Genomic DNA, 27,723 nt, shown 5'->3' on the forward strand with positions numbered 1-27,723 from the left:
CTGCCAGCGCAGGCGCCCGGCGAGCTCTGCGCCCGCCTTCGCCCCGCCCGCTTTTACCCGGCTGGTTTGGGTCTTGGAAGGCGGGTCGGGAAGGAAGGTTGGGTTTCAGGTCCACCCAGCATGATTAAACTTCAGTCCGGCGCCAGGCTGCGCATGCGAGCCGGCTACCCTGCCGGGGTACTCGTAGGTTCAGTCAACAAACACGGAGGCCCTAGCACGTGCGAGACACTGCAGAAACAAAAACGGTGAATCCTGGACCCCCTCTCCTCTCGCCCCACACTTCCTGTGGTATGGATGCAGATTTGTAAACAAACGATGTGGGAAATCCGCGGTCTGATTGTAGTTACACTGGAAATAACTGTTTAAAAGGCACTTGTGTTCCTTGGTGGCTCAGCTGGTTAAGTATCCAGCCTTGTCACTGCCGCGCACTGCTGTGGCACCGTTCAATACTTGGCCCGGGGAACTTCTGCATGCCTCCCGTGCAGCTGGGGGAAAAAAAAGCATTTGAGGCCAACTGGAGTAAATCATATCTATAACATACTTTGTGTAAAAGTTAAACAAGAAAAATACTACTGTAATTCTAGCTGGGAATGCATCAAGAAGAATGATTTGGGTAAAAACTTGAACAGGTAGAACTTGAGTCAAGGAGTGAGGAAAAACATATTAGATTGTTTTGTGTTTCTTGGATTGTTTGTTTTACTGACCTCAAACCGGATTCCAACGCTAATGATTCTACGTTGGAGAATCCATGTAACTCCCAGGAAAGTGCTAGAGATGGGATGTGGGCTCACATCTCAAACTGCTTGCTGGGGAATATCTGGGAAAATAACTTCAAGGTGAAATAAGCTTAGGAGCTCCTGTTGTGACTCAGCGAGTTAAGGACCTGACATTGTCTCTGTGAGGATGGGGTTCAATCTCGGGCCTTGCTGAGTAGGTTAAGGATTCCATCATTGCTACAAGCTGCAGAGCAGGTTGCAGATGGGGCTCAGATCCAGCATTGCTGTGGCTGTGGTGTAGACTAGCAGCTGCAGCTCTGATTTAACCCCTAGCCCAGGAACTTCCATAGGCTGCAGGTGCAACCATAAAAAAGAAAAAAAAAGATGAAATAAGCTTAGAAAAACAAATCCACAGAGAGGTTACCAGGAGCACCCACTAGAGAATCTTCCTGCAGTCTGTCTCTCTCTCTCTCTCTCTCTCTCTCTCTCTCTCTCACTCACACACACACACAAGGGAGAACTTTTATTGAAAGAGTAGGAGTGCTGTGTCAGACTTGAGTGAATTTAAATAACTACCAAGAACTTGGGCTTGTTAGTATTATAAATCAACCAAGCAAAAGGATTTGCACAGGTCCCTATTCGAGTAAGTCAGATGTTTATAGTTATATCCCTTTGTGTTTTCATTTTTATGGATAGGAAAATTTGCTGTGCTTTATGATTTTGCTTTACACCTGAGATTTTGAATAACAAATGCTGTTGCTCTTTATGCTCTAGATGCCCATTACCCTCTTGTTCCACTCAAGTAAATTTCTGCACATCTCTCAAGACTCTTCAAATATCAAGGCAGACTGGAAAGTTCATCCACTATGGAGTTAGGAAGATCTGAGAGTTACAACTCTAGCATCATCCCTCACTAGCTGTGTGGCATTGAGTAAGTTACTCAACCTTTCTTGTCCTCAATTTTCTCATCTGTAAAATGGACATAAATGACTACCTCTGAAAATTACTATGGGATGTAAACATGATAGTATATGTAGAGAACCTGGAACATGGCAGGCATTCAGTTAGCAACTAATGGAAGCTAATGTTCTTTTGCCATCCCCTCTGAAGCCTTCTCTAGGCCAACATCAGGAACACTGATACAGCTGTTCCTCTTTCCTCTGTGTTCCCGAAGCAACTTAAACACATCTGTACGTACTCATCTTTATCACGGTTTTGTCTATCTCCTCTACATTGTGAGGCCCTAATAGTCTCAGTTCTCTACTCTCTGAACTGGGAAAAGAACCCACAAAATAGGTGCTCAGTAAATCCAGGTGAGTGAGTGAATGAGAAATTTTGTATCTGTCTTTTGCAATTCAGGGAGTTATAACAGCCAGATTGGCAGATAGGGCAACATGGAAATGATTGTGCTACCCAAGTCAGCATGCAAAGCCTATTTTGTCAGTGGAGAACACTGACTGATCTGCCCTCCACCTCCACCCTGTGTTCATCACAGTAAATGAGATTTTGATCAGAAAGGCAATACCCATAATCTCATCTCATGTCTAAAACCAGTATTCCTCTAAAAGCGGGGTAGGGATAGACTCTGCTATTGGCCCAGGCTGGCAGGGGAGCCTGCAAATCACAAGCACACACACACACAAATGCAGTAAAGGACGCAGGACTTACCTGGGAACTCACTCAGCACAGCAACCCCCCTCCTCATGAGTAACACTGTTCAAGTCCCAGGGAACCGCTTCTTCATGTTTCCTGCCCAGTGTTCTTGAAATCAAAGGTGACAACATCTGAATGTTGTGAAGATGGTAGGTTGTGCCACTATCTGTGCAGACAGATATTGCTTTGGAGCTAGTGGGTTACAAACCGTGGAAGAGCTTAGGTAACAGAAAAAAAAGTCCACTTATCAGATCCCTCCACTAAGATGCCTTCGATGCCGTAGAGTCTTAAATAAGAATGTGTTAGGGAACTACTGACTGAAGCCACCTTGGCCAGGCTTTAATTGTCTTACAACAGGCAATCCTGATAAGGAACTGGTGAAGCCCTGAAAACGAACTGGGAGGATTTGGGAGGGACCAGTGGGAGGGAGATGACCAACCTCCCAGAATCCTTGTTGCTGGAATCCATCTTGCCTGAGAGATGCTTCACCTGGAAGGACCCTGAGCCAAACCAGATATGGACCGAGCTAGACGATTGGCTAGAGACAACCTGGAAACTAATCCCATGCCCATAAAACTGGAGACTATAAGCCGCCTATCTGAGCAGTTCTCCTGGGTTCCTTTACCCCAATGTTCTGTGCTTGAGGCACACCTTCCCAATAGTCCTTAACTTTGTCAGCATGTATGTCTCCTTGAACAGTTCACTTCCAACTTTTAGATAAGAGCCTACTTGCCGTGTCCAGCGCTGTAGGGCAATGGGAGATCCTGAAAGAGGGACTGCGCACCAGGAAGCACTCCATTCAGCAGAACAAAGGCCCTAGTCTTTAGACCACCTGACTTTTGTTAAGGAAGGTGATGTATGTAGGTTAGTGGGCAAGAACAGGCATAGGCTATGACAAAGCTATCTCTTAATGATATCAGAGGAAACTATTAGCAAGGAAGTTACTGGTGCATACCCTTAGGACACAGTGCAGCTATTTATAGAATATTGTGGTTAATGCATAAGTCCTTTATCTTGTCTTTGAAGGAGACCCTGTACTTGAGAACTCTTTTGGCATACATGCTTTTCTGGCTTTGCCACACACTAAGTTTGCTTTCTACAGAGTTCAGCAGTCCAGTGGTCTCCAACATCTCCCACTTTTTTATTTATTTGTGGCATTAGAACAGTCGTAGTAAATTGTGATTGCAGAGCATTCATTTGCTTTCTATGGATCAATCCAATTCTGCAGACCATGTCCGCAGCAGGTCTCCAAGATGAACTGTCACATTCAGGAGGTAGGAGTCTGTCTCGATCCTCCTGGGAACCTATCATTGCAGCCTTTTTTTTAAATGAGATAGGGGTGACAGTCCTCTCTTCCATAGCTACTTCCTGCTGGCTAGGGGTGATGAGTACTGGGTGGCTGGACATGGTAAGTTCCTACTATAGAGGATGGGAAGAAAAGAAAAATAAGATTAAACAGAGGATTGTGATATGGGTTGATAGCAATTCTGTTGAAGGAGGTGTGTATTTTTAATCTAAGTTGGTTTTAACATTTGATGTGCTATTAACACGTAATTAACAGGAGCTATTGGTCATTATACATGTTGCCTCCTTTCTGTTATATCAGAGGAGACCTTTAAAATGTAAGGTTGCAGCTGCCAGCTGATGCTGATTTGAGAACAGCTGGTGGCATCAAGTCTGACAGCACACATAAACCTTAAGTTCTCAGCAATACAAAGACTTGTCTAAAATTGTTCTCATAATATTTCCTAGTATTACCTTGGATGTCTGACTCACAACTACTCTATTCTGCTTTTTTTTTTTAATGGCCAATGCAAATACACTGTTAAAGATTTGTTTTTCTAGATATGAGAAGATGCAAGAATTTGGGGCTATAAAAATCCTTACCTGAAATCTAACTATCTGAAGGCCTGTTCTATCAGTTATCCCAGAGCATAGAGTGCCTTACTTCTGGTTTCCACGCCGAGCTCTGCTCAGTGGGTGCTGCAGGTCAGCAGCTGCAGTGGCTCATGCTTTACTCCATGTAGGGGCTGATGGCAATTGCCAAACTTCAGTTCACAGTGCTTCCCCCTGGTCCTAAATTTGACCATAGTCTTGGGAGGCATATCATGACTATTTTATCCCACGGTGCTAGAAATGAATATTCCTAGATCTGGCAAAGATTTCACTGTGATAGGCAACTCAATGTGCTATTACTGGACTGGGCCTTATTAACAGTAGCAAAAAGCCTCTGGACCACCTATCTTCCTAGTCTGTTATGGTCCAGGAAAATATTCCCTCTTGTTGCATTTTCCCAGATCTAGAGATCACTGACCTCATATGGAACTGTGTGTCATTTTATCAGAGACTCAGTTACACATTTGGCAATGCAAGAAATAGCAATTTTGTGAAAACTGTTAATAAAAATAATAGATAGCAGTATTAATAAAGTTATAAGCAAAAATTTATGTTAAGAGCTTTCACCAAGTATAGCCCAGTATATTCCTGTTCAGCTGGCTTAGTCTGTTTCTCATCTTTAAAGGAAATTATATCTGGCTTTGTCCATTCAGCCTAATTTCCTAGTGCTATTAGGCTGGTTTTAAATTAATATAGCCTGGGAAAGTTGTATTCCCTTGGCTGAAGTCTTACTTGTTGTTGATTGAGTTTGAGTAGCATTGGAAGAAAACATATTTATGGTCTGGGTCAGAGCAGGTATTAATGGGCCAGGTGAGGGGATCCCACCTAGTAAAATCAATAATAAGAGCCTTAGAGGGGAGAAACCCACCAGGGTAAGCCACAGAAGTAAAACAAATAACCATACAAGTCAGGTGTGGCAATCTTAGGACAGTGATCTACTTCTGATGTCTTCTTTTTGTTTGGTGTTTGTTTTTCTTATCAGAGCCTCATTTTAGGGTGAGTTTGAGGTCAGTAGTTCACTCTATAGACCAGTCCAATGTAGAGGCCCTTCTTAAGTGAGAAATATAAATTTAAGAGTTAATTTTCTTCATTTTCTTTGTGCATATGGCATTTAGAATTCCTGATAAGAAACCTTTTATCTAGGCTGGAGACAACACTTTAAATGATACCTTTCCAGAATGTATATAGTCCCCTCATTATAATGGGACATCTGATATTCACCCAGAGACAGATTACAGCAATCAGCTTCAGAAACAAGCTGAGGTCATTTTTCTTAATAATTCAGTTAAAGTTTATAATAATGTAACACAGTGTCAGAGTGTGTAGTAACACAGTGTCACTATTTGGAAAGTGAATTTTAGACAGTAAACACTAATCTCAATACACAAAACTAGAATATGAATCAAAACAGCCTTTTTCTTTAAAATTACCCTCATTTTTACCAAATATATTCAGATTAGGACCAGAGAAAGTCTACCCCAAATGGAAAACATGTTTTCTAACCATTTCTTTTTCATTATTGTGTTTGCCAGGGAGCTGGGAAGAACCAAGCAGCTGTCTTGGATTTCCCATAGCCCTGACTGTTAGCAAGCTATATAAGACAGACTTACTTTCTTTTCCCTTAATAAAATGCAATTGCATTCCTCCTTCCTTCTTTACTGAAAACACACATCCTACTTTCCGAAAGCAAGGACTGTCTTTTTACAGAATAGCTCAGGATGGCACCAAACATAATGATTAAGTCTTAAATAAGTTTAGTTTTTGTTTAGTAACTAAAGTCTCAGTATCTCATTTGAGTTCTATTAAACCTAGGTACAATAAGGTATTATAGTTAATGCTGATGACTCTAAAGACATGTCTATATTAATTAGAACAACTAACTTTAATATTAACAATGAATATCAAATACTGAATATTTTCCAGTTCACTTGAACCAAAAATTAATTTATGTTTTTTGAGAATTTATATAAGCACTTAATTTCCTTTAAGCCAATTAAGTAGAGCTCTTTTATGGATTAATTTTGGCAATGCCATACATGCACAACACACACAAAAATGCATACAAACAAGCAAAACAGAGACCTCATATTTCTCATCCTGAAGTTTCAGCCATGAATAAGGTACAACTGTGTAAAACCTGTCAGTTACAAGAGACTGGATTCAAATTAGGTTTCTAGCAGATGGAACAAATCATTGTCACCTGTCTAGATGGCGAACCCCCTTTATACTAATGTTTATGAAAAAGGCATAGGACTTCTATTTGTCCCTGAGAATTCAACTTACAACTTTACCCCTTTTCCTGAAATGTGTATTTCAAAAAGATGGTGAGATAAGTGTTTCAGAAGGCCAGGTAGAATACCTGTATCTCAAAGGCACAGGCAAATTCCTCCTAGGATGACTTTGTTCCTTTATGGCCAAAAAAAATTTCCTTCAATACTTACAAGCCTCTTCCCTGAGACCTTAAAGGCCATGCCAAGTAAGACCAGGAATGGAGTTTGTGGGCCCTGTTCTAATTTTTGTAGTTTTCAATTATCAGGGCAAGCCTGGCTTATAAATTGGGCTGCAAGAATGGCCTGTCCTTATATGAAACCAGAATATCTAATGTAGCATTATGTCGACCCCAGGCTCCCAGTGTCATTCATCGGAAGTCATGTGTCAGTTCGTCTTCCTCCATGCCACTGTTTCACACTCCTGCCAGGAATCCAAAAAGGTGTAACCACTGTTTCTGGAAAGACAGCATAACCTATTCCCCAGGTTATTAAAGGATCAGGGCCTTCCCATATATTTTCCTCAGGTGTTTTCCCATATACTAACGGGGAGGTACCAGGAATATGCTAGCCATAGATGTTCCATGGATGTTATTCCTTGTTCATTACAGGTGAAAAAATTTAAAGTAAGCAAAGCTTGTCTTAACAATCTTGTGGGGGAGGAGCCTTCTTATTCCCCCTTTTGTTTTTTAAGTTGGAGTTTCAATTTATGATGTGCACGTTCTGCTATAGCTTGTCCTTGGGGATGATAAGGGATGCCAGTGACATGTAAAATACCCCACACTTGACAAAATTCAGCAAAAGCCTTACTAGCATAAGCAGGACCATTATCCGTTTTAATACACTGTGGAAGGCCCAAATAGCAAAAGCTTACAAACAATGGTTTTTGACATGTTGAAAAGTCTCACCTGCCTGAGCTGAAGCCCAAAGAACAAAGAAATATGTGTCAACAATAACATGAACGAATTTTAAACGACCAAAACTATTAATGTAACATCCATTTGCCATAGTTGATTAATTTTCAGTCCTCTAGGATTGACTCCATCATTGGTAGACACTTAGGCTAAGCTTTGACACGATGGACAGATTTAACAATATCTTGGACAACAGCGTGAGACAGACTAAACTGTCTACACAGCATTGCTGTGGGTTGATGGAGAAATGCATGCAAAGCACTAGCAGTTTCAAAAATAGAAGTTATAAGCTGGTCCACCTTTTGATTACCATCATGTAAAGGACCTGGCAGAGAAGTATGAGAACGTATATCAGTAATTAAAAATGGTGATGTCCTCTGTCTAATAATTTGTTGTGTGCAAAAAAAAAAAAGATGAAATAACTCTTCATCATTTAATTCTTTCAATTTTGCTGCTTCTAGTTTTGTACTAATTGTGCCACATTTTGAGAATCTGAAACAATATTACAAAGATACAAGATTATTTTTAAAACTTGTCGAACAGCCACTAGTTCCACTTTTTGAGCTGAAGTGTAAGAGGTTTGTATAATTTTAGTAATATTTGGACCTTGAATACCAGCTTTACCATTTGAAGATCTGTCTATAAAATAAGTAGGATTTTTAGCAATAGGCTGTGATCTGGTAACTTTTGGAAATATAAAAGAGGTCTCTTGTAGAAATTTTATAAGTTTATTTTTGGGTGGATGATTATCAAGTTCTCCTGTTTATCCAGCTAAAGCATTTCTGCCATGGCAATGAGGTTCGGAATAAAGTTTCTCTCATGAATTTGTCTAGAGGGACATGTATAACATTTGGATCTACTCCAATCAATTGTTTAAGACAGCATCTGCCTTGGATAATAATCTTAGCTATGAGGTCTACATAGAGTGTTGCCGTTTTTACTTCTTAATTAGAAAGATGGATCCGGAGTTCCCGTCGTGGCGCAGTGGTTAACGAATCCGACTAGGAACCATGAGGTTGCGGGTTCGGTCCCTGGCCTTGCTCAGTGGGTTAAGGATCCAGCGTTGCCCTGAGCTGTGGTGTAGGTTGCAGACGCAGCTCGAATCCCGTGTTGCTGTGGCTCTGGCGTAGGCAGGTGGCTACAGCTCCGATTCAACCCCCAGCCTGGGAACCTCCATATGCCGCGGGAGCGGCCCAAGAAATAGCAACAACAACAATAACAACAACAACAACAAAAAAAAGACAAAAAAAAAAAAAAAAGAAAGATGGATCCATTCAACAATGCCAAACGGTGGAATTTCTTGAACCAGGACTGCTGTAGGTGAATTTATGGAAGGAAACACAATCAGAATAATAGGATTATCATAATCAATACATTACAACTGTGCCTAATTCTTTGAGAGTTGCAGGAGTCAATGTATGTGGGGAGGTAAGGTCAGGATTGCCCTTCAATGTTTTAAAAATATGAGTCAATTGATTTGTAGCAATTCCTAAATAAGGCTGTAGCCAATTAATATCTCCCAATAATTTTTGAAAATCATTTAATGTATTAAATTGGTCCCTACAAATTTCCATTTTCTGTGGCCAAATAGTACGACCTTCTATTAAAGTTCCTAAATATTGAAATGGAGTGGTTTTTTGAATTTTATCTGGGGCTATAATAAGCCCCTTTTTATTAAGATATATTTCAATATCCGGCAAGATGGTAAAAACTTGTTCTTTTGAAGCAGAGAGGAGAATATCATAATATATGCCTCAGGATATTTAAATCTAACAGGAGTGAAGGCTTGATCCACAAATTTTTGGCTTAAGGGAAGGCTGTTTTTCATGCCCTGTGGCAATACTTTCCATTGATATCATTTCATAGGCGCTTTGTTATTTAAAGCAAGAACAGAGAACACAAGTCTACATTTATCTTGAGGGACTAATGGTATGGTGAAAAAACCATTCATTTAAATCTATAACAATTAAGGCTCAATCTAAGGGAATTGCAGTAGGAGAAGGCAAGCCTGGTTGTAAGGCCCCCATAGCGTACATTGTTTTACTAATTTCTCTTAAATCATGTAGTAGTCTCCATTTACCTGATTTTTTAGGGATACTAAAAAATAGGAGTATTCCATGGGTTGTTAATTTCCTTAATATGTCCTGCTTGTAATTGCTGAGCTATTAGCTCATGCATTTTAGTCAGTTTCTCCTGAGTTAGGGGCCATTGATCTACACAAATTGGATCATCGTTAATCCATTGTATAGGATCTGCATGGGCTAGCAGAGACTTTTCAATGGCCCATATTAAAAATCCTCATGGAACCCTATTCCATGTTTATCAAGCTTAATGGGCAAGTTTATAGGTTCTTTTATGCCTTGATTATTTTTTCCTAAACCTGTTTGTTTTAGATATCCTAATTTTTTTTCATTAGTTTCCATCCAGGGGAAGAATTATTAGAATCACCACAATAGACATCCTCAGTTGTTAATTTAAGTCTCATTGCAGATGGACGATCTCTTCTCCATGAAGTGATGGGTATATCAGCAACATAAGGTTTAAAATAACCTGTTTTCCCCTCTGGTCTGACCCAGGAAAGCATCTGCTGACTTTGATGGACTCTAGTCAGAACTCCTAATCCCCTCAACTTCGTTTTTGGGGGTAATTAAAGGCCATGTGGGATGCCAATCACTGTAACAAATAACTGAAACATTGGCTCCAGTATCTGTTAATCCTCCTATATTTTTTCCATTAACCTTAATAGTCATTTGTGGACATTCAGTTGTGACTTCCTGAGTCCAAAACACTTGAGAAGTCCCTGAACTTCCAAATCCTGATGTTCCCCTTTCATTCTGGCAACTCTTTCTTTCCTATCTTAAAATATGGCAGCAGTAACAATTGAGCAATTCTCATTCCTGGCTGTATATAATATGAATGGTATCTGACGTTGCCATCACCTTAATTTCTCCCTGATAGTCCTCATCAATCACTCCAGGCAAAACTTGTAAGCCTTTCATGGTTAAGCCACTTTTCCCTATAATGAGGCCTACAGTATCAGGAGGAAGAGGGCCGTAAATTCCAGTAGGGATATCCTGAATGCCCTGTTTATATGTTAAAACTGCTGCTGTGGCACAGGGTAAATTCACCCCTGTGCTGCCAGGAGTGGCCCTTGTAGGGGATTGGATTCCTTTTCTGTTTGAGCCACAAATGCCCTCATCATTTGATGGGACCAGGCAGGCCCCGATTCCCATTTCCTAACACCAAAGCTGTCTAAGCAGGGTGCCATTTTGGTGAAACTTAGACCGACATTGATTAGCCCAATGATCTCCTTTCTGACAAGGACATAAACCAGGGTTATGACTAGATCCTGGAGATGATCCTGTGGCGGGGTGTGCCTTTTCTTTTTAGTGGGCTCAGCATTGTCTCTGAAGTGTCCTGCCTTTCCACAGTTAAAACATTTCTTTGGAGTTCCCATCGTGGCACAGTGGTTAACGAATCCGACTAGGAACCATGAGGTTGCGGGTTTGATCCCTGCCCTTGCTCAGTGGGTTAAGGATCTGGCATTGCTGTGAGCTGTGGTGTAGGTCGCAGATGCGGCTCGGATCTGGTGTTGCTGTGCCTGTGGGGTAGGCTGGCAGCTGTAGCTCCTATTAGACCCCTAGCCTGGGAACCTCCATATGCCACGGGAGCAGCCCAAGAAATAGCAAAAAAAAGACAAAAAAAAAAAAAAATTTCTTTCCTGAGCTGCCAAATGTTCCTTTCAATGCTACAGCTAGCATTGCTTGAGTATGATCTGTACTCCCTAAATCTTGACACACCTTAATAAAATCATAGATGCCCCCTAAATTTTTTACAGGGGCCATTGCCCTTTTACAGTCTTTATTTGCATTTTCATATGCCATCATTTAATTAAAATATCAGCCGCCTGAGAATGTGCTACTTGGCGACAGATGTACTACTCAAGTTAGGCAGTCCACAAATTGTGGGTAAGGTTCTGTAGGGCCTTGAAGGCATTGTACAAAAGATCCTTGTGGATTTCCTCTCTCAGGAATTGTCATCCACAATCTTTGGGACTCAACTGCTCATACGCCCAAGGATCCTAAGTCATTTGGTTTGCTAAGTTAAGACAAGGGCCTGTCCCAGCCAACATTTCAAAAGTAATTGAACATTATTTCTTTGATTTAAGCAAGCCTGTACCTGACAAAAATCTGAAAGACTAGACTTCCAAATTAAATAGTCTCCACCATCTAAGGTGGCTTTGGCTATCATATGCCAATTCCATGGGGGAAGTTGAAGTGTCCCCATGCTTTCCACCATAATCATAATAAAAGGAGCTGTAACTCCATTCTGTATTACACTCTCCTGAAGAGCTTTAAGAGCTTTAAAATCAAAAGGGTTTTATGTGTGTGGATATTTTGTCCTGGGACTTAAGGATCAGGGGCAGTAGTTATAGTGCATGCTAAAAATGTCTGATCCTCCAGACTAGCAGATTTTAAGGCTGATTGAAGGGGAGTTAGTGTTGCTTCCACAGCTAAAGACTTATTTAAACTCTCATCAAGAAAGGGATCAATCTGAGGAGGAACAGAACACATAGGCTTTCCTTTATGCTCCCATAAGTGTTCCAAAACCTGTCTTACTAGTCCCCACATAGAAAAAATAGAAACAGAGAAGCCCAAGACTGATGGGCGCGCTTTAAATGTTCTCCCACGAGATCCCAACATTCTGGGTCCACAGTACCCTTGCCTGAAAATCTAGAGTTATATTTGATCACGGCTTCTAACAATTCCTCTTAGACTCTGTTACCTGAGTCGTTTCATACATTTAAGCAATTGAATATACTGTTTAGTTTCCTGTGATTGATTCTGCCCCATTGTTATCCTGGTTTAAAGTTTCTACTTGCCAACTCACAGCCCAGACTCTGTGAAGTGCAAGGCTACTGTCTCTGCCATCTGTAGTTTCACTTTCTCTGCTTGTAGCAGACCTTCTCTTCCAGACCCACACTGGGCGCCACTCTGCAGCATCCAGCTCTCCAGGGCAATGGGAGATCCTGAAAGAGGGACTGTGCAGTATTACAAAACACACAAGACTCTTTTACATTTAGGAAGTGGGGGACCAGGAGGCACTCTGTTCCACAGAACAAAGGCCCTAGGCTTTAGACCACCTGACTTTTATTAAGGAAGGTGATGTATGTAGGTTAGTGGGCAAGAACAGGCATAGGCTATGACAAAGCTATCTCTTAGTGATATCAGAGGGAACTACTAACAAGGAAGTTACTGGTGCATACCCTTAGGACACAGCGCAGCTGTTTATAGAATAGCATGGTTAATGCATAAGTCCTTTATCTTGTCTTTGAAGGAGTCCCTGTACTTGAGAACTCAGTTGGCATACATGCTTTTCTGGCTTTGCCACACACCAAGTTTGCTTTCTACAGAGTTCAGCAGTCCAGTGGTCTCCAACACTCACTCTCAAGCCTTGGAAGGGGTCCCCCTTCCTGCAACAAATATATCATCTCCAAGTAGTGCCAAGTATCCATTTTCTTGTTTCTCTGCATTTTCTTCTTTCTCTAATTTAAGATCCCAGAGGTATTCACAGATTAATGCAGTATTTGCAACACATCAAATAGATGCAGGCTGATAAGTATTTTGTAATATTAAGCAATTCATATTACTCTTAAATGTGTATACATGTAGTTCTAGGCATAACATACATAAAACATAACACTGACTTTGATAGGAATGGAGTAGACACAGGTAGTTTTAGAAGTCCCAATAAAGGACCACAGATAATGAGGGAGACTTACGGGACTTTGGGAGATCACTGTAAGTAAATAAATTGCTCAAAAAAGCCATCAGAACAAGGCAGGTTTGCTTCATTAGTGGATCCTTGAGAATTGCCTCAGGTTGTTGGGTGGGGGTTGAGATGAGGCCTTCATTCATGTTCAGACCAAGGGCAAGAGTTTGAGGATGACCCTTCTGCGGATTTGAATACACAACTTAACCCATAAGAAAGAGGTAGGGAGGCAGAATATTAGAATCTGCACTGAAGCCCATTGTTAATAGTTTTACCACTATGCAACTAGTTATGTAATGCCTGAGGAACATTGTCTATAAATACAAGATATTTTAAAATATCTTAAAACTAAGTTCCTCTCCACCCTCCCACCCCACCCCACCCCATCCTCAGGGTTTGCTGACTCATTTTTTTTTTAAATTGGTCTGTTATTCACTTAAAAATATTTACTGAATGCTATGTGCCAGTAAAGAAATATGCAGTTCCTTTTCTCAAAGAGGATAAAGTTACAAGTGCCAGTTTGTAATGAGGTTTTAACCATCTTAGCAGGGAAATGAAAAAAGACTCTAACAAGAAAACACTGCCTACATGGCACAGGTAAGTGCTTAAGAAATATTTACTGTGCAGAAGTATATGACGTGTTATGTGTATGTGGTGGTAGGATATCCATACTTCTTGGGAAGCATTTTTCTTCTTTTTGTAATTACTGATGATTTTCTGAAATGATTTTTTTTTTTTTTTTTTTTTTTTTTAGGCAAGAAATAGATTTATTAAGATAGGACACGTGTGAGAGATACAAGCAGTGGGCAGGCAAGGAGGCTCTGTGATTTTCTGAAATGATAATGAGAGAAAAAAAGTAGGTGTTTGTTAAATACTCTTAGCAAGATTAAATATTTGGAGTTCACGTCATGGCTCAGTGGTTAACGAATCCAACTAGGAACCATGAGGTGGCAGGTTTGATCCCTGGCCTCACTCAGTGGGTTAAGGATCCAGCGTTGCCGTGAGCTGTGGTGCAGGTTGCAGACACGGCTCGGATCCCATGTTGCTGTGGCTCTGGTGTAGGCCAGTGGCTATAGCTCCGATTTGACTCCTAGCCTGGGAACCTCCATATGCCAGAGGAGCAGCCCAAAAAATGGCAAAAAAGACAAAAAAAAAAGATTAAATATTTGTGGTCTTCCATAATTGTTTATAGTGCCTTGACCTGATGCTTATGTGAGTTGGATACTTGATATTATGGTAAAATAGTCAAGATATTAGTTGTCATACTGAGAAAACCATGTCTATGAAATCCAAAGTCTGAGAACAACTGGCTGTGTGGATCCACATCTATAACTAGTTATTCTCTACCTTCAATTTTTTTTTTCAACCTTAAAATGGGGGTTTATGCAGGCTGATGTGTACATTCATCTTTGGAAAGTTTATTCCTCTCAGGGTTTGAATAACACATTTGTACAGTGCTTTATAATTTATAAAGTAAAGGGGTTTTTTGTTTTTTGTCTTTTGTGGTTTTGTTTGTTTGTTTGTTTGTTTGTTTTGTTTTGTTTTTTTGTCACATTCTCGGCATGTGGAAGTTCCCGGGCCAGGGAGCAAACCAACTGCAAGTGACAACCCCAGATCGTTAACCTAGTGAGCCACAGGAGAACTGCCATAAAGTAAGTTCTTTAACAGCATAATGTAGTCCACAGTGTCAGAAGGACATAGGTTTAAATCTAGATTCCTCCCTTTCTTAGTTTTGTGACTGTGGGCAAGTTATTTAAAATTTCTAAGACTTGGTTTCTTGATTCGTAAAAGGAGGTAATGACAATACCTGCTCATAAGGTTTTATGAGGTGTGAATGAGATAAGCAGTGTGAAATACTTACCATATTTTTTCTTTCTTTTTTTTTTTTTTTTTCTTTTTAGGGCCACACCTGCAGCATACGGAAGTTCCTAGGCTAGGGTTTGAATTAGAGCTGCAGCTGCCAGCCTACATCACATCTCACAGCAACACCAGATCCCCCACCCACTGAGCAAGGCCAGGGATCAAACCTGCATCCTCGTGGATACTAGTCCAACTCGTTTCCACTGAGCCACAATGGGAACTCCCTACTGTATCTTTTCAACAAAAGGGACTAGGACAACTAGGGATGTGATCCCTATCCCAGAAATGGATGTTGCCAAAAAAAAAAAAAAAAAAAAAATGATATGCCACAGATTTTGCCAAAAAAAAAATTTGACTCAGTAGGCTGAGTCACGAAACCTGCCCTGGAAGTTCCCATCATGGCTCAGCAGTTAACGAATCCAACTAGGAACCATGAAGCTGCAGGTTCGATCAATACCTGGCATCAATCAGTGGGTTAAGGATCTGGTGTTGCGGTGAGCTGGGGTGTAGTTCGTAGACTCGGCTCAGATCCCACGTTGCTGTGGCTGTGGTGTAGGCTGGCAGCTGTAGCTCCAATTAGACCCCTAGCCTGGGAACATTCATATGCCGCAGGTATGGCCCTAAAAAGACAAAAAACAAAAAAACAAACAAACAAAAAAACCCACAAAATGCTGAGTAGAAGTCATGCTGCCTGACTTGAGCTGGGACAAATGTCCTTTCCTACCTTTGGACTGGAAACATTGGCTTTTTTATTTTTTTGTCTTTTTGCCAATTCTTGGGCCGCTCCCACGGCATATGGAGGTTCCCAGTCTAGGGGTCTAATCGGAGCTGTAGCTGCCAGCCTACGCCACAGCCACAGCAACACCAGATCCGAGCTGTGTCTGCAACCTACACCACAGCTCACAGCAATGCCGGATCGTTAACCCACTGAGCAAGGGCACAGATCAAACCCGCAACCTCATGGTTCCTAGTCGGATTCATTAACCACTGCGCCACAACGGGAACTCCCAACATTGGCTTTTCTTGGGTCTCAAGCCTTTCAAGGCTTTCAGACTGGAATTTACACCATTCATACTCCTGAGTCTCCAGCTTTATGACTACACATCTTGGGAGTTTCCAGCCTCCATCATCACATGAACCCATTTTGTATAATAAATCTCTTTTGTATAGGTATATATCTCCTATTGGTTCTGTTTCTCTGGAGATGCCTAATACAACTATATAAATGAAATAATAGGAGTTCCCGTCGTGGCGCAGTGGTTAACGAATCCGACTAGGAACCATGAGGTTGTGGGTTCGGTCCCTGCCCTTGCTCAGTGGGTTAACGATCCGGCGTTGCCGTGAGCTGTGGTGTAGGTTGCAGACGCGGCTCGGATCCCGCGTTGCTGTGGCTCTGGTGTAGGCCGGTGGCTACGGCTCCGATTAGACCCCTAGCCTGGGAACCTCCATATGCCGCGGACCCAAGAAATAGCAAAAAAAAAAAAAAAATAAGACAAAAAAAGGAAGCTAAAAAATAAATAAATAAATAAATGAATGAAATAATACGGTCTTTTGTGCCTGGCCGCTTTCACTTAGCATAATGATTTTGAGATACACCCATGTAGTTGCATGCCTTAGTAGTTCCCTTTTATTACTGAGTAGTAAACATGTACCACAAGTTATTTATCTGGACATTTAGTTCCTAGTTTGGGGCAATTATGAATAAACTTGTTATAAACATTTGTAGTAGGCCTTTGTGTTGACCTGTCTTATTCTCCAGGAGTACGATTGCTGAGTTGAATGCTCAATAAAAGTTTATATTTATAAAAACTGCCAGACCCTTCCAAAGTCATTCATTTCACATTCTCCCTGGAAATTTGTGAGATTCCAGCTATTTCACATCCTCTCTGCCTATTGATATTGTCAGATTTTTTTAATTTTAGCTATTATAATAAGTATAGTGATACCTCATCCAAGTTTTAATTTGTGTTTACCTAAAAACTGGTTATTTTGAGCATCTTTTCTTATGCTTATTTACCATCTACAAGGTTTTTAATTGGCAGATACAAGACCTTTATAAGATATGTATCTTACAATTATTTTCTCCCAGTATATGAGTTACTTATTGTTGATGTTCTTAATATTTTTCAAAGAGTAGAAGTTTTTTTTTTTTTGGCTGTACCCATGGCATGTGGAAATTCATCAAACCTGTGCAACAGTAGTGACCCAAGCTACAGCAGTAGCAACACCAGATCTTTAACCCACTAGGCTACGAGGCAACTCCTCATTTTTAAAAACGTCATTTTATCAATTTTTTCTTTTAATGTTCAGAGTTTTTGTGTTTTTTTTCCCACCACACCTGCAGGATATGGAAGTTCCCTGGCCAGGGGTTCTGAGCCATAGCTGAGACAACACCAGATCTTTAATCCACTGTGCTCAGTCTGGGGATTGAAACACAGATAGGAGCCAGATCATTAACCCTCTGTGCCACAGCAGGAACTCCAGATTTTTGAGTTTTATTGAAGAAATCTTTACCTAATTAAAGTCACTAAGAATTTTGTTTGCTTACTTCCACAACTTTTATAATTTTAGGTTTTACATTGTGGTCTATGATTAATTTCAAATTAATTTCTGTGCATGATATGAGGTAGGGTTCAAGATTTTTTTTTTTTTTTTTTTTTTTTTTTGCCCATGGATGTCTAATTGTTCTAGTACCATTTGTTGAAGAGACTATCATTTCTCCATTGACTTACCTTTACATCTTGATTCAAAATGTTGCAGAAACCATGCAGTGGAAAGAGACAAGTAGCACTCAGAGATGGGGAATAGCCAGCTTTATTCAGCACTGGCACAGGCTCAGGGTAGTCGCCTCCAGAATTTGAACACCAGGTCTTTGTTCTAGGTAGGTTTTATACAGTACAGACTTCCGGGTCTCGTTTTTCCTGTGTAAGGAGCCTGCCCCACCACCTTCCCGAAACAGTGTTCCTGCCTAAGAAGCTAAGTAAACAAAAATGAAAACAAAACTGATAAGCAATGCTTGGAGCATGGCTAGCAGAGCTGCTAGCAAGGACATAAGGCACGTTTTTGCTACAAGATTACAAGAAGGGTGGTATGAGGCAAGCAAAGCTGCTGTCTAGCACGTAGCTGCCTCCTCAGCGGGGAGGAGGGTTTATTTCTATAGTTAAAACTCTTACTTCATTCCCCCCCTCTTGATGTTCAGGGTGCCTCTACACCCATCAGAATAGATCCTGACAGGGTCAAGGGGGACCAGATTAATAACAGCAAACAACAATCATCACCAGGGAGCTGATTCCTCAAGCTTCAACCGTGCATTGACTGACCAGCTTCCATTGTGGTCAGAGCAGGGTTCTAAGATCATTGTCTCCTCTGTATTGTCAGGTGTAGAGGTTTCTTGGGATCAAGGGCAGCTCTCCATTCTCCCCAGTCATCAGTTGGGCCAACTCTGGAGTGATGGATCCAGGTGTCTATTCCTGTTGCTTTGAGAGCAGTGGGGGTGGTTAAGATTACAGTATAGGGCCCTTTCCATACTGGCTTTAAAGGCTCCTTTTTCCAGTCCTTTATCCACACCTTGTCCCCTGGTTTGTGGGGGTGCTCTGTTATGCCTAGAGATACAGGTATTCTTTCTGTGACCCATTTGTGTATTTGTGAGATAGTGAGCCTCAATCCTTGCAGTTGTTTATGTAAATCTAAGTCTTCCAATTCTCTGGTGTTTCCTCTCAAACTGATCAGTGGAGGCAGCCTTCCATATAAGATTTCAAATGGTGAGAATCCTATTTCCGCTTGGGGTGAGCGTCTCAATTTTAGGACGGCCACTAGCAACATATCTGCCCAGGGCAAGCTGGTCTCCTGACATAACTTCACTAGAGCCTTCAGTTCATGCATTCTACTTTCCCTGAGCTTTGAGATTGATAGGCCCAATGTAGCTTCCATCAGATCTGTAAGGCTTTCACCACCTGCTGCACTGTCTTGGCTACAAATGCCATTCCAATGTCTGACCCAGTGCTCAGAGGCATTCCATATCTGGGAATGACGTCTCTCAGGAGAGCCTTGGTTACTTCCCTTGCCTTTTCAATTCAGGTTGGGGAAGGCTTCTACCCATCCTGAAAAGGTGCAAACAAAAACTAGCAGATATTTTTATCCCCTGCTCAGGGTGACTTCAGTGAAGTCTACTTTCATATCCTCAAATGGGGACAGTCCCCAGTATTGTGTCCCTGCTGGTCTGTTAGGCCCCTGGGAAGCAATATTTTGCAAACAAGTTATGGACCATTGGAAGACAGAGGAGCAAAGTGCAGGAAGAGGTGCAATGGGGTAGTACCGACCCATTGAGGTCTCTAAGGCTGTTTTGCCCATGTGGGTTAACTCATGTTGCTGGTGGACTAGTTTGTAGGCTAGCTGTTCTGGAACATAAACCCTGCAGTCCTGTGTGACACAACATCTCATCTTAGTTTTGGTTCCTCCCTCTTTTATCCATTTTTCTTCTTCTGGAGAGTACTTGAGGACAGTCGGCACTTGGGTTTGTCTGGCGGTTGCCCCTGGGCTGCTTGTCTGGCGGCTGCATCAGCACTGCCATTTCCTCTTTTGCCACCAGGTCGCCTCCCTTTTGGTAGCCTTTGCAGTGGATAACTGCTACTTCTTTAGGCTCCCATACTGCTTCTAGGAGCTTTAAGATTTCAGCCTTGTTTGTGATCACTTTTCCTTCAGCAGGAAGGAGTCCTCTCTCCTTATATAAGACTCCATGGACATGTAGAGTTGCAAAGGCATATTGTGATTCAGTATAGATATTAACTTGCTGGTCTGGGCTCAGCTCTAGTGCTCTGATTAATGCCCATAATTCTGCTCTCTGTTCTGACCAAATTTGAGGAAGCGCTTCCGCTTCCATCCCTTCTGAGATACCACAACATATCCTGCCATCCTTTTCCCATCTTCCATGAAGCTACTGACATAAGTATACAGAACCAGGTCTGGATTTTGGAGTGGTCTGTCAGTTAAGCCAGGCCTGCTGGAAAACACTTCGTCTAGTACTTCTAAGCAGTTATGGTCTGGGGGCTGCTTTTCATCTGGTAGGAAGGTGGCTGGGTTCAGGGTTTGTACAACTTCTAGCTTTACCCGTGGATTTTCACATAGTAACCCTTGGTATTGAGTCATCAGTGCATGCGTGAGTCAGTGGTGGCCCCAATTGTCCATCAGGGTTACAACTGAATGAGGGGCTTTAACATTGAGGTTCTGTCCCGGAGTCAACTTGTCAGCCTCTCTTACCAACAATGTGGTAGCTGCCAGCGCTCAGAGACAGGGAGGCCATCTGGCTGCAACTGAGTCAGTTTGCTTAGACAAATATGCCACTGGCCTCTGCCAAGTTCTGAATTCTTGGGTTAGGATTCCCAGGGCCATTCCATTTTTCTCATAAACAAAGATGTTAAATTCTCCGGTTACATTGGGAAATCCTAAGGCTGGAGCCATGGTGAGTTTGGTCTTGATTGCCTGAAATGCTATCTCCTGGCTTGGTCCCCATTCAAAGGGAGCCTTTTCTCCTCCTTTTAGGGCCTCATACAGAGGTCTGGCCAAGTCTGAAAATCCGGAGATCCATATCCTGCAGAATCCCGCTGCCCCTAGGAACTCATGTGCCTTCCAGCAGGTGGTATGGACTGCAATGGAACTAACTACATGTTTTCTTTCAGTCCCCAGCATTCTTTGGCCCCACATGATGTTAAAGCCCAGGTACTTGGCTTGTTTCTTAGAGATCTGTACCTTTTTCTTTGATACCCAATACCCAGCCTCCATTCGTAGGGAGAGAAGAACGTTTGTTCCTTCCAGGCATTGAGCCTATGTGGTGCTGGCCAGCAAGAGGTCATCAACATACTGCAGCAAGATCCAGTCTAGTTTTCGTCCAGAAAATTCAGCCAGGTCATCAGCCAGGGCACCACTGAAAAGAGCAGGAGAGTTCTTGAATCCTTGTGGGAGTCTTGTCCAAGTGAGCTGCTCCTTTGTCCCAGTGTGTGGGTTTTCCCATTCAAAGACAAACAAGAACTGACTAGCAGGTGCCACTCGGAGGCAGGAGAAGGCATCTTTTAAGTCCAAGAAAATGAACTGCCCAGTAGTGGTAGGGATCAGCCCCAGCAGAGTATACATATTGGTCAGGGAGGGGTGCAATGTGACCGTTGCCTCATTTATGGCCCTCAGGTCCTAAGCCAGGCAGTAGTCTTGTGTCCCCAGTTTCTTCACAGGCAATAAGGGGATGTTCCAGGGTGACCAACACTTTATCAAAAGTCTGTGCTCAAGTAGCCTGTCTGGTGAGCCTGGATTCCCAGTCGAGCTTCTCTGGGAATCAAGTACTGTCACAGCTTTATCAGTTGAGCTCCAGGTATCAGATCAGTCAAGATAGGAGCATGGCGCCTTGCTAGTCCCAGAGGGTTTCTTTCAGCCCAAACCAATGTGTACTCAGTATCTAATTCTGGGGGAATGATCCCCTCTTCTGAAGGAGAAGAGTACAGGCAGAGCCATGATTAAAGGAGAGGGTGGTTCTGTTAATTAGAGTTGAGCTGATTGGTCGGCAGAGAAGGAGATTTGAGCCCTCACCTTGGCCAGCAGGTCTCTTCCCATCAAGGGAACTGGGCAGTCAGGCAGGTAAAGAAATTCATGCACTACCTCCTGGCCTCCTAACCAGCACCATCGGGGACCACAAAAGGACCTGAGGGTTTGGGAACCTGTGGCCTGGATGATGGTTGTTTCTCTCCCCGAGAGGGGAGCCATGGGTTGCCTGACCACCGAATGTTCAGCACCTGTACCTACCATAAAGTCTATGGATGGCCCCCTACTTGAATTCTGACCTTAAGCCCTCGGGGGCCTATTTGGAGAGAGCTGGGGCAGATACTGCTTCAGCTAAGCCAATTAGATTCACGCTGGATGGGTCGACTAGGCGGGGGTGCCATTTTGGCCTTTCTCCCAGGACGGTTGGGGCATTCATTTTTCCAGTGTTCCTTCTCTTTACAGTAGGCACATTGATCGTGTCCAAGGCGGCTCCTTTTTCCCGGCCTTGTCCCCTTAACTTCTGGACTGGTCCCTCTGGAGGTACCGGTTTCAAAAGGGCTGCCGCCAGAAGCGCAGCTTTTTGTTTCATTCTCTTTTCTGCATTGCAGCGGGCCACCTGGTCACAGTTAATGAAAACTTTGTTGGCTATTTCTAGTAATTCTGTGGTGTTCGTTTCCTGCAAATCCTTCTAATTTCTGTAATTTTTTTATGGATGTCTGATTGGGCTTGTCCCACAAAGGCAACATTTATCATCTGTTGTTTCTCAGGCGCTTCAGGATCAAAAGGGGTGAAGAGGTGAGCAAAGCTGCTGTCCGGCACATAGCTGCCTCCTCAGCTGGGGCGGGGGGGTTGTTTTTCTGGTTAAAACTCTTACTTCAAAGGTAGGTCTTTAGGTCTATTCCTTGATTTACTATTCTGTTCCATTGATCTATATGTCTATCCTAAAACAATTCTCATAGTCTTGATTACTTTAGCTCTAGGGTAAGTTTTGAAATCAGGCACTTTGAGCCAACTATATCCTTTTTCAAAATTGTTTTGGCTATTCTAGATTCTTTGGACTTCATACACATTTTAGAATTGTCTTTTAAATGTCTAGTGAAAAAGCCTGCTAGGATTTTGAATGGGATTTCATTGACTCTGTGGACCAGTCTGGGAAGAATTAGCATATTAACACCTTTATCTTTCATTTGATAAACATGGTATTTGTCTCCATTTACTTCTTTCTCTCATCAGAGATTACCTGGTTATTTCCCAGATATCTGTTACTGGTTTTACTAGTTTAATTCTCATTGTCTGAGGACATATTTCATATGATTTCAAGTGTTGAACATTTGTTGGCTTACTGTCTAGAATATTCTCATCTTGATGTTCTAGGTGCACTTGGAAACAATGTGCCTTCTATTGCTGTGTGAATTTCATGCCCATTCCACAAGGGTAACAGATTTTTTTTGTTATCCATTCAGTATTCTGGGCCCAGGTGTTCTGTTCCTCCAAGGTCAAAAGTTATTTGTTTGTACTCCTTCTCCAGCAGTAATGGTTTTTTGTCCATGTCCTGACGACAGGACATTTCCTACTCTTCCTCCCAGAATTAGATGAGTTTTATTCCTCTCTCAAAAATAATGGATTTTACTGGGGCCCTGGGGTGGCTATGATTTGTTGCCCTTCCCCCAGCAGCATAAATCTTTGGCATTCTTCAAAAGAAGGGTCTGGAGGAAATGGGAAGGGTTTCATACCTATCCTTCAGCAGCCAGTTATCCCCTGAATGCCTGAACCAGACAGGGACTTTCTGGTCCCCTGCTCTGCCCAGTGTTTCTTGTGAACACTGGTCTGTAGGCCCTTGGGAAAGAAACTGAGAGTATATGAAGTCCCCTTATGTAAGACTCTCAGCTATTCCAAACTGACACATTAGCCCATACTGAGCCTTTCAAAATTTGTTAAAATTTTAATTGGCTTTTTTCTTACCTGCTTGTATAGTGGCCACCTCTTTTTCTCATGCTGTAAGATGAAACAGTTTATATATTCCATGCTTCATTGGAGGGCCTATCACTCTCTGGGATTCAGTTGGCTTTGCAACCTCAGTTATCTGAAGAAATTATATCTCAAGAAAAGCTGTAATTGTGTACATGACCCAGTGTTTCCCCCTGGTTAAGTTAGGCGTAACATTCTCTTGAGGCTTTCCACATCCTCTTCCAGGCAGAACTCTACCTCTACTAAGAGTGATTTTGTTCTTGTCAGTATTGTTTCCATCATTGCAATCACTAAAATTTGTAATTATTTTTACTTTGCCTCCTCTATTAGACTTTAACTCCACGAAGACAAAAAGTGGAGTCATCTCTCAGAATCCACAGAAGATTTGATTCCTGCCTCCACCCCGTCAAAATCCAAGGATGCTCAAGTCCCTTATATAAAAGTATATTTGCATATAACCTACACATATCCTCCTATACACTAAATCATCTCTTGGTTACTTATAATACCTAATACAATGCAAAGCTATGTAGATATCTATAAATACAAAGTAAATTCTATTTTAAATAGTTGCCAGGCACACAGCAAATTCAAGTTTTGCTTTTTGGAATTTTTTTTTCAATATTTTTGATCCAGTTTGTTGAATCTGCAGATGCAGAACCCTCAGATATGGAGGGCAGATTGAATATCTTTTCATCATTGTAATCTCTTATACCTTGCATCTTTTATATTGGATGCATAGTAACTAAAACTAAAAAGAATGATACATAACACAAGCATTTATATTTTCCAAAACAGCATTAACCTATCATACATAAAACAATGGCTAGGAGTTCTCTTGTGGTCCACCAAATTAAGGATCCAGTGTTATCACTGCAGTGGCTCCAAGTTCCATTCCTGGCCCAGGAATTTCCATATGCTGCAGGTGTAGCCCAAAACAAACAAACAAAACAATGGCTAATTAAAACATCCATAGAAGTACTTGTTTTGTACTATGGGACAGAGGGAGAAGAAGAATAAGAATATGATAGCTAAACTGGAGATTCGTATTCTGGACTGTTAGATTTTCATTTATAGTCTGTCTGGAGAATCTGGTTATAAGTTGACTAAGTTCAAAACAGAAAGCACAAACAAGAAGGTATACCAAACCATTTTTTAATTAAGCTTTAAGAAAAACCTGAATTAAATGAAATAGCAAAACACAGGTCAGTAATTATTTATTGTTTATTCTCTTCTTACAAAAAGACACTTGGACCAAATAAATATAAAATGGTATATGTCTTATTTAGCAATGGGCAAATACAAGTTTTCTTGGTATTCTCCACAGAGATAAACTAATGAAATTTTCAGAAGTACACTCATCTTATCCACTTCCCACCCTCTATGAAAAGGCCAATCTACAATTTTTAACAATGGATTCTCAAAATAAGTAATCTAAAGCTGACTCAAGGCCTAAGACATCTGAATCAAGCTAATAATATGTATATAATAAAATGTTGCCCAGAAACCTCAACTAATTCAACTAATGAACATTCTTACAAATTTTTCATTTCTCATAATCTGTACCTAGATTAGAGAGTCTGTTATTTTCAAATCTGCATGGCAAATAAAATGAACAGGAAGCAGAATACAATATGTACACTTTTCTGTCCTAAGAGAAAACATTAAATATAGGTATATTTAATATACAGTGAACATGCCATGTATTTTCTTAAATCCAACAAATCCTGATTTTTCTATACCTTGCAGGTGATGCAGCAGAAGGCAATCAAATATCAAAATCATTTGTGACCAAATTTAGCTAATAAAATTAGCTTAAAAAAAAAAAAACCAACACACACAACACAGCAGAGTCTGAGCAATGATGAATATCCAGTTGTATTTGTTTCACTAAAATTCTTCTTCAGGCTAATACCTGAAGAGCTTTGCTAATACTTACTTATTAATTAAATATTTTTCTTTAATGATTTACGTATCAAGCGGAAATATGTACAATAGTTATTTCAAACAAGATAAAGGGGATAATTTTTTCCCCCGACCTGCAAGTAAAATATTTTTAAAAATCCATTTAAAGTAATTTCTTACTTGGTGCTTTACAACCACTTCCTACATTATAGAGACCATTTAGAAAGGCAGAAAAGAATATAAAGTGTATAAATGGTCACCATCAAAATAACCAAATGGATTTTAAATGTACTTTTGTGTACTTTCTGTACTACCTAGGTCTTGTATTAATTAAGTACATTTTACTGGATCCTATAATATTAAAAACATGAATCTTAAAAAAGAAAAACTGGTTTTTATATTTTAAAATAAGCTCCCTCCTCCTCCACAGCTACCCTTCAACTATTTTAAGCAGAAAATTAATCTGGTTGCTTTAGGGGTTGATATAATTGCTGCTTAAAAAACATATTAACATTTCAAACTTTTTAGGACCAATACCAAATTCAATATCCCATGGATTTATTCACTCTGAGGGTGCATGGAAGATGGAAGTAAAAAGTGTCAGTACAAATAGAACCACACTTAAGAAAAAGCACCTAAAGATGGAGGAGAAACAGCCGACATCTGACTTGTCAATGGCAAACCAGGTGTTTCCAAGGACATAACACCTTAAGTTCTCTGAAAACCTAGGTTACATGGTTCATTGTCTGAAACAGTCTTTAAAATTTAAAAGCTAATTTAAATTTAGAGGGGTAACTTTTTTTTTAATTTTGGGGTATAAATCATTTGAGGTCAGTTTTCTAGGAGGCAAGTCATGACTCTCCACAAGTGCGAATAAACACCAAAAAGCCCAAGGTAAAGAACCAGTACATCAACATGCATGATTAGGAATCCTATGAAAGTTACAAGGTCATCATTCAGTGATTTAAATTAACCTCCCCATGGTAGAAGACAGCATTTCATGATGGATACAAGTCGTGTCCACTGTTCCTGAGACAAACACACATCACCTCCTACTGGTGAGACCCCATTTTGTAACAATTTAGAAATCCGAATTAAACTCCAGAAAATATAAACCTGGCATATGAATTTGAAGACAGAGAGTACAAATGGCAGTTGAGTGGAACCTGCCTGTAACAATCTTTTATTTTTTTTCCTTTAAGGCTACAGAAAATTTGCACATAGACAAGGCAATTAAATCTCATAATAAAAATACCCTCCTCCAAATAGCCCCAAGGTCTCCAGTCAGATTCCACGGTGAGTATATGTTGTAACACATTCTATTCCATAGGTGTACATTCTTTTGAGTCTGAAGGGTTAGCATCAATTCTTTCTGGAAATATTAGCTTCTCACAAACCGCCTCCTTTATCGGTAAATACTGTGATATTTCATTAGGTTCCGTGAAGAGGGAAGGTGAAACATGCTAGGAAATACATAAATCACATTAGCATATATTAAGTTAACTGCACTGATATGCTTTGGTTCATGCATTCTTAAAGCATACCAATTTTAAAGTGAGGTACAATATATGTATATACAGAGCATCATTAGGTGTTCTTAATAACAGGTACCTTTTGTTATTGGCTTATTCAGCTCTGTTACTAGATGGTTTCCTCAAAGATCATAGGGATATGTCATTTATAATGCTCCCATAAGTGTCCTAAGAATTTAACACACCCTAATCCAATACCCTGTCCCTGTTATTTTTATACTTCGAAAGCACTAGCCTTCAGTTAAGAGGCCAACACGTGATCTACAACAGACTCTCAGTAACTTTTCCAACCAATATATATTCTATACATACACAGAAATAAGCACTAAGAGTGAATTTTTTAAAAAAATCAGGTTTGGGGGAGTTCCCGCTGTGGCGCAGTGGTTAACGAATCCGACTAGGAACCATGAGGTTGAGGGTTCGGTCCCTGCCCTTGCTCAGTGGGTTAATGATCCGGCGTTGCCGTGAGCTGTGGTGTAGGTTGCAGACGCGGCTCGGATCCCACGTTGCTGTGGCTCTGGCGTAGGCCAGCGCTACAGCTCCAATTCGACCCCTAGCCTGGGAACCTCCATATGCCGCGGGAGCGGCCCAAAGAAATAGCAAAAAGACAAAAAGACAAAAAGACAAAAAAAAAAAAAAAAAAAAAAAAATCAGGTTTGGGAGTTCCCGTTGTGGCGCAGTGGTTAACGAATCCGACTAGGAACCATGAGGTTGC

General features: G+C 41.1%; 1 protein-coding gene and 1 long non-coding RNA gene across 13 annotated transcripts in view; one reads left to right on the plus strand and one right to left on the minus strand.

Moving 5' to 3' along the window:
- The first annotated feature begins 107 nt into the window (after positions 1-107).
- On the plus strand, positions 108-25,401 carry LOC106510103 (uncharacterized). The gene is made up of 3 exons (XR_001308292.3): positions 108-288; positions 1,491-1,647; positions 23,902-25,401. It is a non-coding gene; the product is annotated as an uncharacterized LOC106510103 (long non-coding RNA).
- TIPRL (TOR signaling pathway regulator) overlaps positions 24,778-27,723 on the minus strand; it is a 35,393-nt gene continuing 32,447 nt past the window's right edge. For 9 of the 12 annotated variants that reach the window (XM_021089448.2, XM_085022502.1, XM_021089446.2 and 6 more), the window contains one exon: positions 24,778-26,939. In XM_021089448.2, the coding sequence (XP_020945107.1) occupies positions 26,796-26,939 (144 nt within the window). In that variant the 3' untranslated portion in view covers positions 24,778-26,795. Of the gene's footprint in view, positions 27,567-27,723 lie in introns of all 12 variants that reach the window. The other 3 variants (XR_014843921.1, XR_014843923.1, XR_014843922.1) reach the window with 1 other exon arrangement.

The sequence above is a fragment of the Sus scrofa genome, chromosome 4, assembly GCF_054392235.1.
Source record: "Sus scrofa isolate SSC_HxYL_T2T_F1_AM1 chromosome 4, Sscrofa_HxYL_maternal_Yorkshire_Landrace_v2.0, whole genome shotgun sequence".
In the NCBI taxonomy this organism is placed as follows: domain Eukaryota; kingdom Metazoa; phylum Chordata; class Mammalia; order Artiodactyla; family Suidae; genus Sus; species Sus scrofa.